At 46.3% G+C, this 15525-nt stretch overlaps 1 protein-coding gene across 1 annotated transcript; it reads left to right on the top strand.

Moving 5' to 3' along the window:
* The first annotated feature begins 3466 nt into the window (after positions 1–3466).
* Positions 3467–13151, top strand: LOC119440129 (cuticle protein 10.9). The gene is made up of 3 exons (XM_037705067.1): positions 3467–3472; positions 11334–11495; positions 12813–13151. Exons 1-3 carry the CDS (start codon positions 3467–3469, stop codon positions 13149–13151), a joined length of 507 nt encoding a protein of 168 aa, XP_037560995.1.
* The last annotated feature ends 2374 nt before the right edge of the window (positions 13152–15525 follow it).

The raw sequence follows: 15525 nt of genomic DNA, 5'->3' as shown, positions 1-15525 counted from the left end.
GCACTGCGCGATCCCCCTATAGTGCATTATCTTCACTTCTGTTCCAGTTTTCGTATGGTGATAGCGGTGGCCGGCGTGAGCGTGCCAAGCGCTTTTCGTCTAAAGTCCCTATATAAGAAAAGTACCGCCATCTACTCTTTCCTCCGCCACCTCCTCTCCTAAAGCGCTTGCTTTTTTCTTTACTTTTTGCTTGCGAAAGCCAAGTCGACGGCGGCGCAACTAGAAAGTCAACGTTGAAGCTTTCAGGCCGAGCGCGCCGCCGCGGCCGCCGGCGACTGCGGCTGCGCAGAGGACTTTCAACATGGCTCTGAGGCGGAAAAAAAAATAACATATAAAGAAGTGAAAAGCGCGCGCTATCATCGTCCAATCGGAGATACAGGAGAGAGAGAAGCGGCGTTTATCAAAGGATGGCGGTACTTTTCTTATATAGGGACTTTATTTTCGTTGTATCGCTCGCAGTTCTTTGCTTTTACTCCAGCGCTGCATTGTAGTCAGCTTTGGGGCACGATAAAAAGAAAAGATACATCTAATCGCTTTGTGGTTGATTTCAAGCTATCGTTTTTTCTTGTTCAGCACAACCTTGTTCAACCACAAGCCCATGCCGGATACCGTAGCAGCTGCGAGCGATATGCCGCGATGGGCAGGTTTGCCGATCGAATGCATGAATGTTGCAGAATTTTCGCTTCTGTTTTCTTTTTTTTTTCTTCCTTTCAAATTCAATAGTGGGAACACAGGCAAAAAAAAATGGCACTTCAGTGGGGTGGCGCTGTACTACCAAACCGGATGTGTGGGCCTGTCTGCGCTGATGACTGGACGGCGCGCACTATGCTGTTTCTCATGCTTGTGGCACGCGCTCCGCTGTTCGGCTTTCATTTGACGCTGATAGTACATTTAGGCGCGGCAGCATCTACAGGGTGATCGTTTTTAAGTTTTACGGAATTTTTATAAATCGCCTGTGGCAGGTAGCATAATTCTTATCGTTGAGCGGGGATACTGGATGAGGCGGATATTAGTACTACGAGAAATCAAAATACATAATCAACTAGCTAACAATAATTCGCTAGTTAACTTCTTAATTAATTCATTTACGGTACATATTGCATTTTAAAATTGTAGCGGGTGAGCTTGTCAGGCGTATCCACGTGAAATTAATTTCCAGAATAACAACAGTTTGGAGTTATGCACCATTAAACTCGCCGTGAAAATGCACTGTTGTTCCACTTACTTTTTTACCAAGATGCTGTTTTATACATTGAAGCACAAAAGTAACTGGAACGCCGATGTATTTCGTCCAACACTTTCGGAAATAATATCTCTAAACTAGGACGCTGTAAAGCAATATGATTCCAAACTGTTTTGATTCCAATTTCTGCAATAAGCTTCCACGATTCGTCAAAACATTTTCGGGCCACTCCCAACTTCGCCTGTATGTCCCGCGACGTCGCGAAAACCGCGATAGCTCCCGATGTGATATAACGTGTACACACTGATTATGCATGATTAAAACGCACAACAGAAAAATAATCATTCCTGACTCGACGCCTTTTCACCATTAGCCCTCTGCTATTGGTCCAATATTTTCTGCCTACGCCCACTTCGCCTCTCTGTCACGCGACATCACAAAACCACGAAAACTCACCACGTCAAAGTGACGTGTACGCGAAAAAAATGCATTTATATGCCGAACAAAACTGGAAATCTTTCCGAATAGCCAAAGACTGCCCCGTTCGGAAAGAAATAGAAGATGGCTGCCCGCTGATCGCTGAGGCCCTCGCTACTCGCACTTATACCGGTGAGCATGTATTTATTTGCGCATGATAAACCTTTTTGCGTGGCAGTAAAACGTTATCGAGCCCTTTCGGCACGTATAAGACGTAGCTCTGCCAACTCTTCCTTGCTGAGGATCCGTTTTAGCGGCATTTTTATCCTTCCGTTGCACGCCGCCGCGATTTTCGACTAGCCATCACTAGCTAAGTAAGGCGAAGCGGACCAATCGGTGAAACCGGCACCACCCTCTTCATGCGGTTATCTATTCTCACTGTACTGGCTCGGCCCCATCGAAACTCTCTCCACTAGAGCGTGCTCCTCGCCTCTTGTCAGCCAATTAGATAAGAAAACCGCTGAGTGTAGACAATCTTATTGGGTTTGAAAGCGAACAAAGGTGACCTCCTATCAACGAGGAGAGTGTTTGATTGGGTTGTTCATACAACGCTGCGGGTCACCGCCCAATGCTTGCGTCGCCGGTTACATAAATTTGACGTCAGGAGTTTGGAGTCATTTTACGTTATAGCGCCCCTGCTGTCATCCTGGAATTTCATTTGAAGTGGATGCGTCTTGCAAGCTCACCGGACACAATTCGTAAATTGCAATATGTATTGTAAAGTAATTAAATAGTAAGTTCATTAGTCAGTTTTTGTTCATTAGTTGAATATGTGTTTCGATTTCTTGTGCTACTAATGCCTGCTTCTTCGAATTTCATTACTCTCAGGGCCATTCGGCGTTACAGAGAGATGTGGGTAATAGACAAGAATATATTGGTAGTAGGCAGATAAATGAAAATTATCATATACAGTAGACTTGAAGGCTTTGGTTACTGCGATGGCCACGACGGAGGCGGGAAGGTGGTTCCAGTCTGCGCTAGTCTTCGGAACAAACGAATCAAAATAAAGATTACTGCTGCAGCTTGGCACGCCAACTTTGAACCGGTGGTCCATGCGGGATGAAAAGTAAGTGGTAGTAATAAAAACTGATAGCTTTAGAGTTTCATTGGTGAAACTTATTCTGTGAAGGAGGCGTAAACGAGAAATACGATGGCGTAAGGAAAGGTCAGGAAGATCTAATGTTTTGTTCATAAGCGTTGCACTGGCTGAACGAGAATAATTAGAAAGTATAAAATGAACAGAGCGATTTTGGATGGATTAGAGCTTTTTTTAGAGGATTTGTATGAGTGATTTGGTCTGGGGATCCCAAACGGAAGAGGCATACTCTAGTTTTGGGAGCACTCAAGTGTATTATATAAAAGTAGTTTTAGAGACACAGGAGCCAGGGAAAAATTATGGCGAAGGAAGCCAAGTCTGCGGTTAGCAATATTAATGATGCGTTCAACGTGAGTTTTCCATGATAGGTTGGCAATAATATATACGCCAAGATACTTATAATGAGAGACTGAAGTTAAGAGTTATTAAGGAAGGATGTGCTTGAAGACTGGTTAGGCGTCCGCGTTATTGTCATTGCTTTGCACTTACCAATATTTATTTTCATAGACCAGGTGTGACAGCAAGTGGTGATGTTATCCAGATCAGATTGAACAGTGGCTGCATCAGAAGGTTTAGATATTTGTCAATATAATACGCAATCAGCTAGAGTGTAATTTGTGAGTCAATGAAATCAGGAAGGTCGTTAATATAAATTACAAAATGCAGAAGACCTAGAACGGAGCCTAGGGGAACTCCGGGTGTTACGGGGCATGCAGGTGAGTCACATTCATTATTGCTAACGTCTTGGGTACGGCCCTGCAAGAAGCACTCGATCCACTTCATCAGATTAGTATGAAGATTTAGTTTACTAAGCTTGAAAAGTAGTAGTTGATGTGACACAGTATCAAATGCCTTCGCAAAATCTAAAAAAAATGCAATCCACAAATAATGAACAATCCAAAATTGAAAACAAATCATTGGTAAACGAGTCCAGTTGAGTTTCGCAGGAGCGGCTTCGAAGAAACAGTTCGATTCGAGATGCGACATTAGGTTAGAATATATTATATGTTCAAGCAGCTTGCATGAAACTGATGTTAATGAGATAGGCATGTAGTTGTGGGGCCTATGACCGTCACCAGATTTATGTAACGGAACCACCTTTACCACTTCCATTCGTCCGGCAACGTGGCGCTCTGAATTGACTGCGAAATGACATAGGACAGTAAAATGGATGAATAAGTCTGGGTGCTTTTCAAAAACTGGTAGTTAATACCATCGGTACCAGCAGACGATGATATTTTCGCAACTTGAATGAGTTTAGAAAGGCCTACCCAGACGATAAGAATAGGGTCAATTTGTTAGAAGTCAGGTGTAGAAATAATAGAAACGGTTATTGGTGCAACATGTGAAAAAGATTATGAAAATGTGTCATTGAGTAGGATACAGCACTGATTATTGGGGACAAATAATCTTCGATCGTTCTTCAAGCGAACTTCATCGGATTCGCGCATGCAGAAACATTCCAAAATTTGCTTGGATTTGAAGTAAGTAAAGAGGAAGGGTTGCATGAATAACCCAGCTTAACGATAAGAATTATGCCACCTGCCAGAGGCGATAGATATTATTGCTCATCAAAAGAGCCCGTCAGCTTTCGGTGCAATGTTTATGGTGGAGATTGTCGAAGCATGTGCAGACAGCATTTCCACGAAACATTGTTATAGTGACAGAATACTAGTGTCCTCTCAGGCGCGCGTGCTGAACGGAAAGAAACACAAAAAACATGGCCATGGATATTTCAGGCCAGCCCGTCATGGTTTTTTAATTTCGTGGAGTGGCTATGTTTAGCAATGTGGTTACACCTTTATCACATTCATCGTGCTTCCGAAATCGATGTTTATTTGTCATGTTTAGTTCATGAAAACTCGGTATCTGTTGCGCTAATATCCTTCTACATATTTTCTAGATATTCTTGGTCGCTGCTCAAACTGCTATCTTATGATTATTTTACTTGTTCTTATAATGATGTTTTCCTTGAGTCGTCCAATTCAGAACGCTAAAATGTGGTTAGCTTGGCTTTTTTTTTCTTTGTGGATGTGACTGGTAACAATTGCGTGTTTCTTGTCGTCTTCGCGTCAGAACGAAGCGAGATGTAACGCAGTGGCGAAAGCCGCTGCGGCCATGAAGACAGCAGCAGCAACAAAACAACAACCGGAAACGTGAGGTTCTGGTGTCAAGGAGGCCACACGTAAGCGCCGGCCATCTTGCGGCGGAGAAATTGCAGTATAAAACGGTCGACCATGCCGCAGTGCCTCAGTCACTACTTCTCAGTGCCTTCTGAAGTGCCGTGCACGCTTTGAGCAGGGATAAAACTGCAGTGGCTCGTCTTGAAAGCAAGAGTCTGCATATCTCTACGCGCACGTTTCAGTGTGTCCGAAAGGTTTACTCAAACTGCCAGTCATCATGTGTTCTGCTGGAGCTCTCCTCACGCAGGTAAGTGCACTGTAATCGAAACTTGCTACGCATATTGTGAAGAAGCGCGCACTAGCGTGTTTTAAGTTTTTTGTTTCTAATTCGTTCATTTAGAGAGCAGCGCGAATATTCCGTAGGCGTACACCTGCGAATTCAAGTACATGATCACAACTCCGGCCTGGTCAGCATGGCGTCAAATGGGAACACTATTTGGTCTAGGTTGCTTGATAGTTGCTTTTATAAGGTTTATAAAGTTGCTTTTATTTGTTTTTCACTGATTACATTGTATAACAGTTTCCTAGAGCGTGGAACTGAATGGCATCTGCGCGTGTTTTGTTCGTTTGGTGCAGATCGCGGGATTGAGACAACATCCTTAATCGCAATCGGTGACTAATGGCAGGTCACCACTTCTCGCACTTCCTTTTTTGAGCGAATATAAATGTGAGCAGTGCTACTGTGCGTAAACGGTTAAATTAAATGCCTATTGCGTAGCTGGAAGTACGACTACCAGTGACGATATCTTTTTACTAAGCGTGATAGAAGGTAGAGATCTCGAAGCAGTAGCCGATGCTACACGGGGCAAAGAAAATTATGTATACCGCCTCTCTGTAATCCCCTAAACATTGGCATAGGGGGAGGTGCACCTGTACACTAAAATCGGAATATAGTCAGTCTACAAAGACCCATAACAACAGGAGATTTGGCTATAAGAGTGTCCGTACATCACGTCGAATGTACGAAAGCACCTTCTGCAGATACGACGGTGCCGGGTATACACTTTCTCAAGTGCGACCACCCCACAATTGGAACATCTGTGAATCACATTGTGCATAGTTTTGCTACAGTGTATAGAAAAGGCGCAGCAACTTCGACCACTAAACCCATTGAGAATAAAAGTTTTTATTCCGATAGGAATATTTTGGATAATACAGGCCGATTACCTCCGTCATCGTGGACGTCGCCGTGAGGTTTTGTATAAATTCCAAGCTGGATACCATGGCGGTGGCGCGCCGTATGTTGTAGGTGCGAGGGTGGGGAGCCAACAAGATTGGTTGCTCGGTGTGGTGGCGTTTTCTGGCGCCGGCGCGGGCGGAAGGCAGGCATGTTGCGTGCCCATTTTTCGCCCGTGCAAGGAGGGAGCGGGGAGACGTAAGCGCACAAAAAGGGGGGAAAGCGTGCGAGTTTGAGCCGAGAAGGATACTGGCTTGGTACGGCTTGGTTTGGACAGAGTAGCGCGCGACTCTGCTTCTACTCCTGCGGCGGCCGAGTATCGCGTGGCTGAGGGAAGCCGCGTGCGTCCTATCTTGGAGATAATCTGTGGTGGTTTCGAAGGCTAGTTGACGGCTTAAGCAGCCCCTGGAAAGTAAAGCTAGTTTCGGTTTCAAGGAACATGCGCGCTCCTACCGGTTGCCGGACATCCGAAGTTATTTTACTTATTTCTCTTTTGTGAATTTTAAATCGGGCGAAGCGCGGTAAGTGGTCGCCATCGTGCGTCCATCGAGCTTGCCTCCTCTCACCCTTGCCACTCGCTCAGCGATATCACAGTTCAGATCGCGCTTGGTCGTCTGCTTCGGTTGTCGTCCCAAGTGTGAAGATGGGAAAGATAAGACAGAGAAGCTTGATCAGGCGTGCAACGAACGGAAGACGCAGGAAACCAGGGGCGCGATCTTGTACGCGTTCCAAAATGGAACGGAGGCGGTCCGTTCCATCGAGCCGCATACGATTGGTCAATTTGATCGTAACGGTTCAAATTGACCAATCGTGTGCGGCTCACGGTTCAAATTTACCAATCGTGTGCAGATCGATGGAACGGACGGCCTCCGTTCCATTTTGGAACGCGTACAAGATTTGACCAGCATTTGTACCAGGCATACCAAGGCATTACCAGGCAGTACCAAGCATTTGACGAAGATGGCTAAATCGGAGCATCGGATGTGTTGTGCGGATCTGTGGTGTTCGAACACCGGGAATTTCAATTCTGCGGAGTTTTACAGATTTCCTAATGACCACGGGTAAACACAAGTACATCACTCTATTTTCCGAGCAGGTATTCATTTTTCATGAGTAAGACAGTTCTGTGCAAGCCTGAGTGAACTGACATGAGAGCAGTGTCGCTCGACTCATTCGTCATGACGGCAGCCCATCTGTCACCGGTGAAATACTTGTAATGAAGGGCTTGAGTGCGCGTTTTTGCACTATACATTTTGTTCACTCTTTGTCGGCATGCACAGCTAAGGTTAAAAAAAACGAAAACAAAGAAACACGCAGCCGTAGTGGTTAATAATGTTCGTATTGGTTTGGATCTTCTGGAATCTATTTTCAGTCATTATGTAGAAATTTATGTTGCGAATGTAAATTGCTTCTGTAGATTTTAACTTTCGCACTGCGTGGAGGTCAGTCTTTTTCCAGTACCGAATGTGTAAATAAAAACAAAAGCATTGAACTTTTACTTGTTGTTGAGTTTTGGCTGGCCGAGAAATCGGCTAGGTTTAGTTCATCCACTTCACAACACGCGAACGAACAAAATTAACGGTTGATAGTGCCAGGAAGTTATATTCTTCATGCTACTCCCCACTATATCTGTGGACTAGTTGAAGTGTAGCCCTAAACGTAACCGCAAGTTAGGACTTTCAAAGCGACTGCTTTCACGAAATGACGAAATGTAATATATTAACTGCGAATATTGGTAATTAACAACGGTTTGCCATATAAATATTCTTCATTATATTTGCTTGGCACTGGTGCGCACGAGCAATGTCCCAGTGGATTAGAAAATGAATAGCAGCTTGCAAGGGAAACCTGGTAGGAAGAAAGCGCTTCCTAATACACGACGCACTTCTACGGGTTCTGCTCCTCGATTAGGCCAATGTCGCCGCACGGCCAGCGGACCTGCAAGAGAGCACGAACTAGAGTGTACTAGACAATGTTCTAGTACACTCTAGCACGATCACAGTCCGCTTGCATGAGAAACGGGAAAGGAGGCCTTCCGCGGCAACCCTCCTCCACCCGGCTGCGCGCCCTCTCCCTCTACCTGCTGACCTCATAAGTGACGTGAAGGAGGCATTCTTTTGTTTGCGAATTATTTCCAGTAGGATATCCGGCAGCCGCCAGCTGTGAAAGCAGCGCTGCCGCCGCGTATCGGCATGGGACCGAGCGTACCATGGATGTATAGGGAGTTTCCGGCCCCTGGCGTAAGTGTGCGCTGTGTTCGCGCGTGCCTAATTCGCGTTGAAGCTAGAGAGTGCCACCAAGGGAAATTCGCTCGCCGCTGCTGCCGCCCTTCATCACGCCTTAACTATGACAGCAAGTGTCCGTGGTCATCGACTGAGATGTGTTCATGTTTGTTTGTGCGCGCGTGACACCGAGCATGTTTAGTTAGTAAGAGAATGCTTATAGCAGTTTATAAAGCTAATAAAACTACTAACCCTACTGGGTATAGCTGTCGAATCAAAGCATCGCAATCAATGCTTCGCCTCTAGGACGAAACTGGAGCTGTTCTTTTCTCTCTCTCGCATGGTCGTTGCGTGATCCAAACTGCGAATCTGTGGCACAAGGTGACGTAGCGCTCTTACGTGGGTACGCTGCTCTTGGCTTTCTAAGCTAACGCACCCAAGGTTAGCCTTGGCAAAATGGTGGAAGTGAGTGCCATATGCTTCGGATTTATTTTGTCGCCGTGTTTCACTGTTTCTGTCATTGGTTTCCAAACGTGTTTTGCACTTGCTTTAGATTTGTGCGCTTGGCAGCATGGTGTTACCGACCCGGAAATTTCCGTTCGCGATCGATTTGCGTATATACGCGCTGCCGGCTTAACAAAACGGTGAGTACATGACCTTCCAGATGGGTAAGAGCGGCTTCAGTAAGCTGCACACGCCGCGATATTTTCGAGGCGCCCCCGGACTCCTCCATATTCTTGCCTGCACTTTTTGTTTTCTGTATATGGTGCCACAACCCGCATCTGCTTATGATGCCTTTTCCGCGAGTGGGTCTATCGAGGAACACTTCATTTGCTGAAACACCATGTGTCATGTGAAGGGCTGTGAAAAATCGGAATATCCGTGGCAAGGTAAAGTGTTGTAGGCGCTTCGCGTGCCATATGACAGTTGGTCAGAGGACACCCAAACAGGCAACTAACTGCAAGTGCAAAATGACAAAGCCCCTGTGACCACGGATTCCCTTGACAGAATGAGGCAATCGTGCGACCAATGTCGAACGGTGGTAGATTACCCTTATAATAAAGCGAAGCTTTCAATGTCTCACGGATTCGTCCGTGAGCGCCGAAAACGCACTGCATAATAGCCAACTTGCACAACGGAACTATCTCAGCATCGGCGCACACAATAAAACAACGGCGCACAACATACGTATCGTAGAACAATACAGTTTACATTCGCAGTTGTACCGATAAGAACAATGGGAACTGCAACGCTACGCTACACAGACGACCTGTCTATATCTCCATTGCATTACACGCGTCACGCAATGCATTCTCGGCCGTCACCCTGGGTAGGCCGCGCGTGCAGGGCACGGCAGAAGAGGCTGCCGTACGGGAACGCAAGCACGAGTACGATCGTGTCCGTAAGGCCGATCCGGTGTATCGGCAACGGCACAGCCTCTGACTGTCTACCACAGCGATCATGAGGCAATATTGCACAAGTGTAGAGTCATCCGTGAAAGTGTGAGTGGGTGCGTGTAATAGCCGCCGATTTTGGACTTTACACGGAACCTCACGGCGACGACGACGGCAGAAATGCGCTTCGAGTGTCTATATAATTGCTATCACAAAAAAATCAAAGCCCCGTTCTTAAGGAAAGATGCCTGAACGCGAAGCTTTCTTCCATGAAAACTGAATTGAAGTTGGTGATTATGCAGTGCGTTTTCGGCACTCACGGACGAATCCGCGAGACATTGAAAGCTTCGCTTTATTATGAGGGTAATCTACCACCGTTCGACATTGGTCGCACGATTGCCTCATTCTGTCAAGGGAATCCGTGGCCACAGTGGCTTTGCCAGCTGCATGATAAAGGGTATAGAAATTAACGAAATGTGTCTTCATTCAACTTCAGCGTTGCAAAATACAGTCCTAAACAAGCAATCAAATCACATATGCATCGCATCGGGTCGCTCATCATTTCTTGGGTTCGTTTCGTGGTCGTTAGCTTTGGACTTTTACTTTAATTCAGTTTCCATGGAAGAACGCTTCGCGTTCAAGCATCTTTCCTTAAGAAAAGGGCCTTGATTTTTTTGTGATAGCAATTATATAGACACTCAAAGCGTATTTCTGCCGTCGTCGTCGCCATAGCCGTGAGGTTCCGTGTAAAGTCCAAAATCGGCGGCGCGTGCCTTATGCTCTAGGTGCCAGTGAAGCACGCGAGGGACGCGCGCTTTCACGGAAAGCCCCCGAACGCACGGCGGAAAGCAAACTCAACTTCTTCCGTCGCGTGAAAGGCCGTGGCGGGATGGGAGGAAGGGAGAGGGAGCGACGCTGTACTTCGGCGCCGACTGCGTATCTTGCGACCGATCACAAGGGGAACTGGAGACTCAATCTCGCACGCGAAAGGAGGAAAGCGGGAAGGCAGCGAGGGAGGGAGGCAGTGCTGCTTCTACTCTGTCAGCAACTGCGTACTTGTACTTTGCGCGGCTGCGGGCGGTCGCGCGCGCCACATCTTGAATGCGATCTGCTCACTGCTCCTTCCTTTGTATGCGCTGTGCTTTCGCCGCTCAGCTTCCGTTGAAGCGATAGACCGCACGAACCTTCGTTCGTTGCTGACGGCGCGCTTGGGCACGCCAGCGTTTTCACAGCGTTTGTCTGCGGTCATTGAGTGTGATCTACTTATGTTTGCTTGTGCGCGCTGGAACCATGCTTTTTAATTAACTTAGCGAATGCGTCCAAGTTTATACAGCCGATAAAACTCCTATCTTTACTATGTATAGCTTTCTACTAATTTGCTATCGCAGCTGATGCTTCGCCTTTGGGGCGAAACTGGGACTTTTTTATGTGCATTTGTTTATGTTGCGCATTCAATCTATGTACATTAATATGGCTTACACCGATTCCGCTAGCGTTGGAATTCCGTTCAGCTAAACTATCTTAAAAGTCAAAGTTTCCGCTACGTTTTGAAGCATGCCTAATACTAACATTATGAGGACTGCTCTGGTCTTTGTTTACAGGTACTCGGGGTTTCCATGGTTTCCATGACACTCGGTGGTGGTCAGTTTGGATTTGGCGGCGGATTTGGCAGCGGAGCTGGCGGTGGATTTGGTGGTGGACTTGGTGGCGCCTTTGGTGGCCCGGCATACGCCGGCACATTTGCACGGCAAGAACAGTATTACGTAAGTACCTCCAGACACATATAACATACAACGGCGGCGTTGCTTAGTCGCTGTGAGCCCACAAGCACTAGAAAAAGGCTTGGGATATAGCCGTACCTGCTACCGAAAGCTGGCATGCAACGCGTAGGGTAAGTCAGGCAGGTGGCCAGAGCACCGCTTGCGCGGTACCGCTTTTCCTTGATGAAATGTATCACGACATTTCTTCACCCTTTCGGCGGGGATTCATGTGCCTTAGTTACGTCAAAATGTAGTCCTCGTGCGAGAAGTTCTAATTATCTTTGTTGAATCAGCATTTAAGTATAAAAATGTTAACGGACGTGAAACTATGCACTAGACCTTCAGTGTAACATTGTGTCCTTCGTATTTCGTTAAAAAGGTACGACGAGTACCTGAAGCGGCACCGAATAAAACTTTCGAATGACCAAACATCAGTGCTAGTTACGAAATAACACCAGATACAATTGCACAGATAATACCGCCATGAGAATAAACTTGTGCGTGCACTGGTCACATCCAAAGAAACAAACAAAAAAGCTCCATGTCGACTGGCATAAATGTCATTGATGATCTCCCGAGCTCTGCTGCCTGCGATTACTCGTACTGTCGACATGTGAACGATTTGGCTGATGTTGGGAACTAATGCAACGTCGACGAAGTCCCGCAGTCTGATGAAGAGTTGCATGCCGCCGCAGCAGCTACAAGGTTTCGAAACAGAACAACCAACTCCTGTATGCGCCATTTTTCTAAGCAGGCGCTTCATAACGGTCTACCTTGTTAATTAAGATGAGCAGCTGTTCTGCGAAAAAGAGATCAGCTGCATTTTCACTAGCTATGCTTTGTACCTGCCCTAGTCATTTAGGTGCTAGTCAATTTTAATGCGGAAGGAACATTCCAAGCATCATATGTTTTGCGTGAGATCCAGTTATTCGAAAAAAAAAACAAGCATGAAGGTCGTGAACGTTGCGCTTCCTGATGTTGAGTGCCAGCTCATTCGCATGTATAATAATACTTTCTTAAAATTTTTGCAATTGAGCGGCAAGTTATAAATATATGTATATTTTCCACCTTCAATACGCAGCTAATATGTGTCGACAAATCATGAATCATGCTGGGTTAAAACAAACTTTAGTGCGCCGCGATAGTAAGTTCTTAAAAAACAAAAGATGCATAGTGCAAGCAATGCCTTTAAGCTTTAAAAAGCATTTTTGAGCGGCTCGGTGCAGAAATGACAAGTTAGGTATAAATGTTCTTGTTCTACACGTCATCTTTGTGCTAAAGCATATAAATATCTCACTCATTCGCAATTTCTGAACGCAGCCACCGCAACCGTACAGCTTCGGCTACGACAACGTAGATCAGTACGGCACCAAGACCTACCAGAAAGAACGGGGCGACGCCTCCAATACCAAGACGGGCATGTACGGCTACTCGGACGCCAACGGCATCTTCCGCCAGGTGAAGTACATCGCTGATGCTGGCGGATTCCGCGCAAAGATTGACACCAACGAGCCCGGAACCGCCCCTGGAGCCAGTGCCGACGCGGTCTACAATGCGAACCCTCTCCCCGCTGGCCCGCAGTACCGCATCATTGGTGGCTCCTCTCCCTACTCCTCTCGCTACACGAGCACCTCCGCTTCTGGCCCTTGGTCTGGATAGTCAAGAGTGTGACGTGGGGAGGCGTTTGCTGAATAATTGTCCCGGCTTCTGACGCTGTTCCTTTGTCAAAGGAATAGGTATGCCTGATGCTCTCAGAGGCTGAATGTTTCCTGTGTACATTGTAGATATGACTGTGTGCTGCCAGGGAAAATAATAAAAAATGCGAATAAAAGCCTGCTGCAGCAATCGTCAAACACTCCTTCTCGTTTTTTTTTCGTAAAAAATAAGGCATCTGACCCGGAACTCACAAGCATGCAGCAGCTCGTGACTTCCAACAAACGAAAATGGCGTAAGCCATTCGCAGCTTCTCTGGATGATCTGCATTACGGCTTGTGCGTGCCTAGCTCATTTATTTACGTCGCTGCATCACAAGGACACACAATTGGCATAGACTACCTGTTATACTTTGCACTCTGCCAGTCGCGGTGGCTCAGTTAGCTAAGGCGTTGCACAGCTGATCACGAGGTCGCGGGATCGAATCCCGGCCGCGGTGGCCGCATTTCGATGGAGGCGACATGCAAACACGCCCGTGTGCTTGCGTTGGAGTGCACGTTAAAGAACCCAAGGTGGTCAAAATTAATCCGGACCCCTCCACTACAGCGTGCCTCATAATCAGAACTGATTTGTCACGTAAAACCACACAAAGAAAAACTAAACTTTCTGCTCACCTCCAATTGAATGTTGTGCAACTTTATTCGTGAGGCTACAACTGAGCTTCACACTGATGTTAGTGGTGCGGACGGCGACACTGCACTCGTAAAACTGCATGGCGAATGCCAGCAGGGCATCACCTACTGAATTTCTAGCATTGCTAAGGATCAGTGGAAGCACACGGTCACCGAATTGGAATGCTTCGAGGTAGCAACCTCAAGTTCCGAACATACTGGCACGCTAGAAATTCAGGATAGTGATTGACGACCACTGTCTCCCTTGGTTGCAACACGCGACCCTACTAGTCAGTTACCTCGCTGGTCGTTACGATTTCAAGAACACGTCTTTTATTTCATATGCAAGGGTGGTTTCACATAAAATAAACAGTTTTCTAAATGTTTTGCGTATTTACTGCCTTGAGTGTGAAGTCTCTCGTCAACCTGCCGATGAAACGCACGCCCGATACTATTGTTACCTGCGAAGCCCACTCCATCACTTCCTGTGGATTCAATCTGCTCACAATGTTGTCCTGATGAGCCTGAAATGGATTACATAGAGATATCAACGTCTGTATTCATACCTAGTCACAACTTCCTTGAGTGACTTATCGCCTTCAAGCTCACCTTCAACCACTAGACTGCAGTTGACAGGCATAAACAAGTACAGTAATGCAAATTTTCAGATTAACGAACTTTTGAGAAGTCCTCTGCTAGCATCTTATATTTTCAATGTAACGCATATTTCAGTAATACGAACTTGTGAATGCCGAACGTTTCAGAATAACGATCGTTATTCAGTTTCCGTGTCATGTTAACAGCGCTTCAGTACAACGACATAATATTCCAAAATCTGGGAATTCTTAGATTTTCGTGCACCCCGTCACGGCAGCCGAAACAGGAGGCTAGCAGACGACAAGGCGCAGGAAGCGGACGCCGTGGCGCATGAGTTCGGAAAACCTGAGACGGCACCTGAAGGGGGAAAACAATTGCCCGCCAATCCACCCTGTGAAGGTGGTTGGAAAGCGAACCTTTTTACGCCACCCTCACGGTGACTGCGGCGCACTTGATATTTCACACACTACAACGTAATTTTAACCACGGCCTTTATTATTATTTACTTCACAACAATGTTCACTACTGCTTTATGATCGGTGTGATATACACTACTAGACTACCCCATAGTGGGGTAGTCTAGAAAATGAACCGAAGCAGTTACTAGGCTGGAAGGGTTTCGAATGACGTCAACCCTTATTCAAGCAGCTGCATAAGCTTTGCAACAGCTGCAATCTAATCTTACGGACCGCGCCGAGCCTGTTTCCGTTGTTTGCCCGCAGCCCTTATCATCCATCATGTTGGCTCATCACTTTGAAGCTTGTTTTTGTGGTTTTTCTTGCGAAAACGAGAGCTTAGTTGTACGCTGAATGCCTGCATTCAAGTAAGCTATACTGCTATACCTGCAATTGTTAGCGGTTCGTCGGACTTGTTGCAAATTATGTTCCAAAAAGACATGAGCAATTTGTGGCACCACTGAATTGTAGCATTCGCGAGCCAGGTTTCTTAGCTCATTTACCAGATCCGGTGATATACTTGCGAGAGAAGTAACGCTTCACTTATTCCTATGCGACCGGTAGAAGCCTTCTTCTTATATCTTATGTACTTTGTGGTTGTCATACTTTAGGCCACCTACTGTGGCTACGTGAACTTGTCAAATGGTGCAGCAGAAA

Source organism: Dermacentor silvarum, chromosome 2 (assembly GCF_013339745.2).
Source record: "Dermacentor silvarum isolate Dsil-2018 chromosome 2, BIME_Dsil_1.4, whole genome shotgun sequence".
NCBI classification, from domain to species: domain Eukaryota; kingdom Metazoa; phylum Arthropoda; class Arachnida; order Ixodida; family Ixodidae; genus Dermacentor; species Dermacentor silvarum.
The sequence above is the reverse complement of the archived record's forward strand: the minus strand, read 5'-3'. Positions and strand labels throughout refer to the sequence as shown.

What these genes read in the sequence shown, in the direction of transcription:
- LOC119440129 (XM_037705067.1), top strand. An exon ending in CACGGCAAGAACAGTATTAC is followed by an intron (nt 11,496 to 12,812) that starts GTAAGTACCTCC and finishes TTCTGAACGCAG; the next exon opens with CCACCGCAACCGTACAGCTT.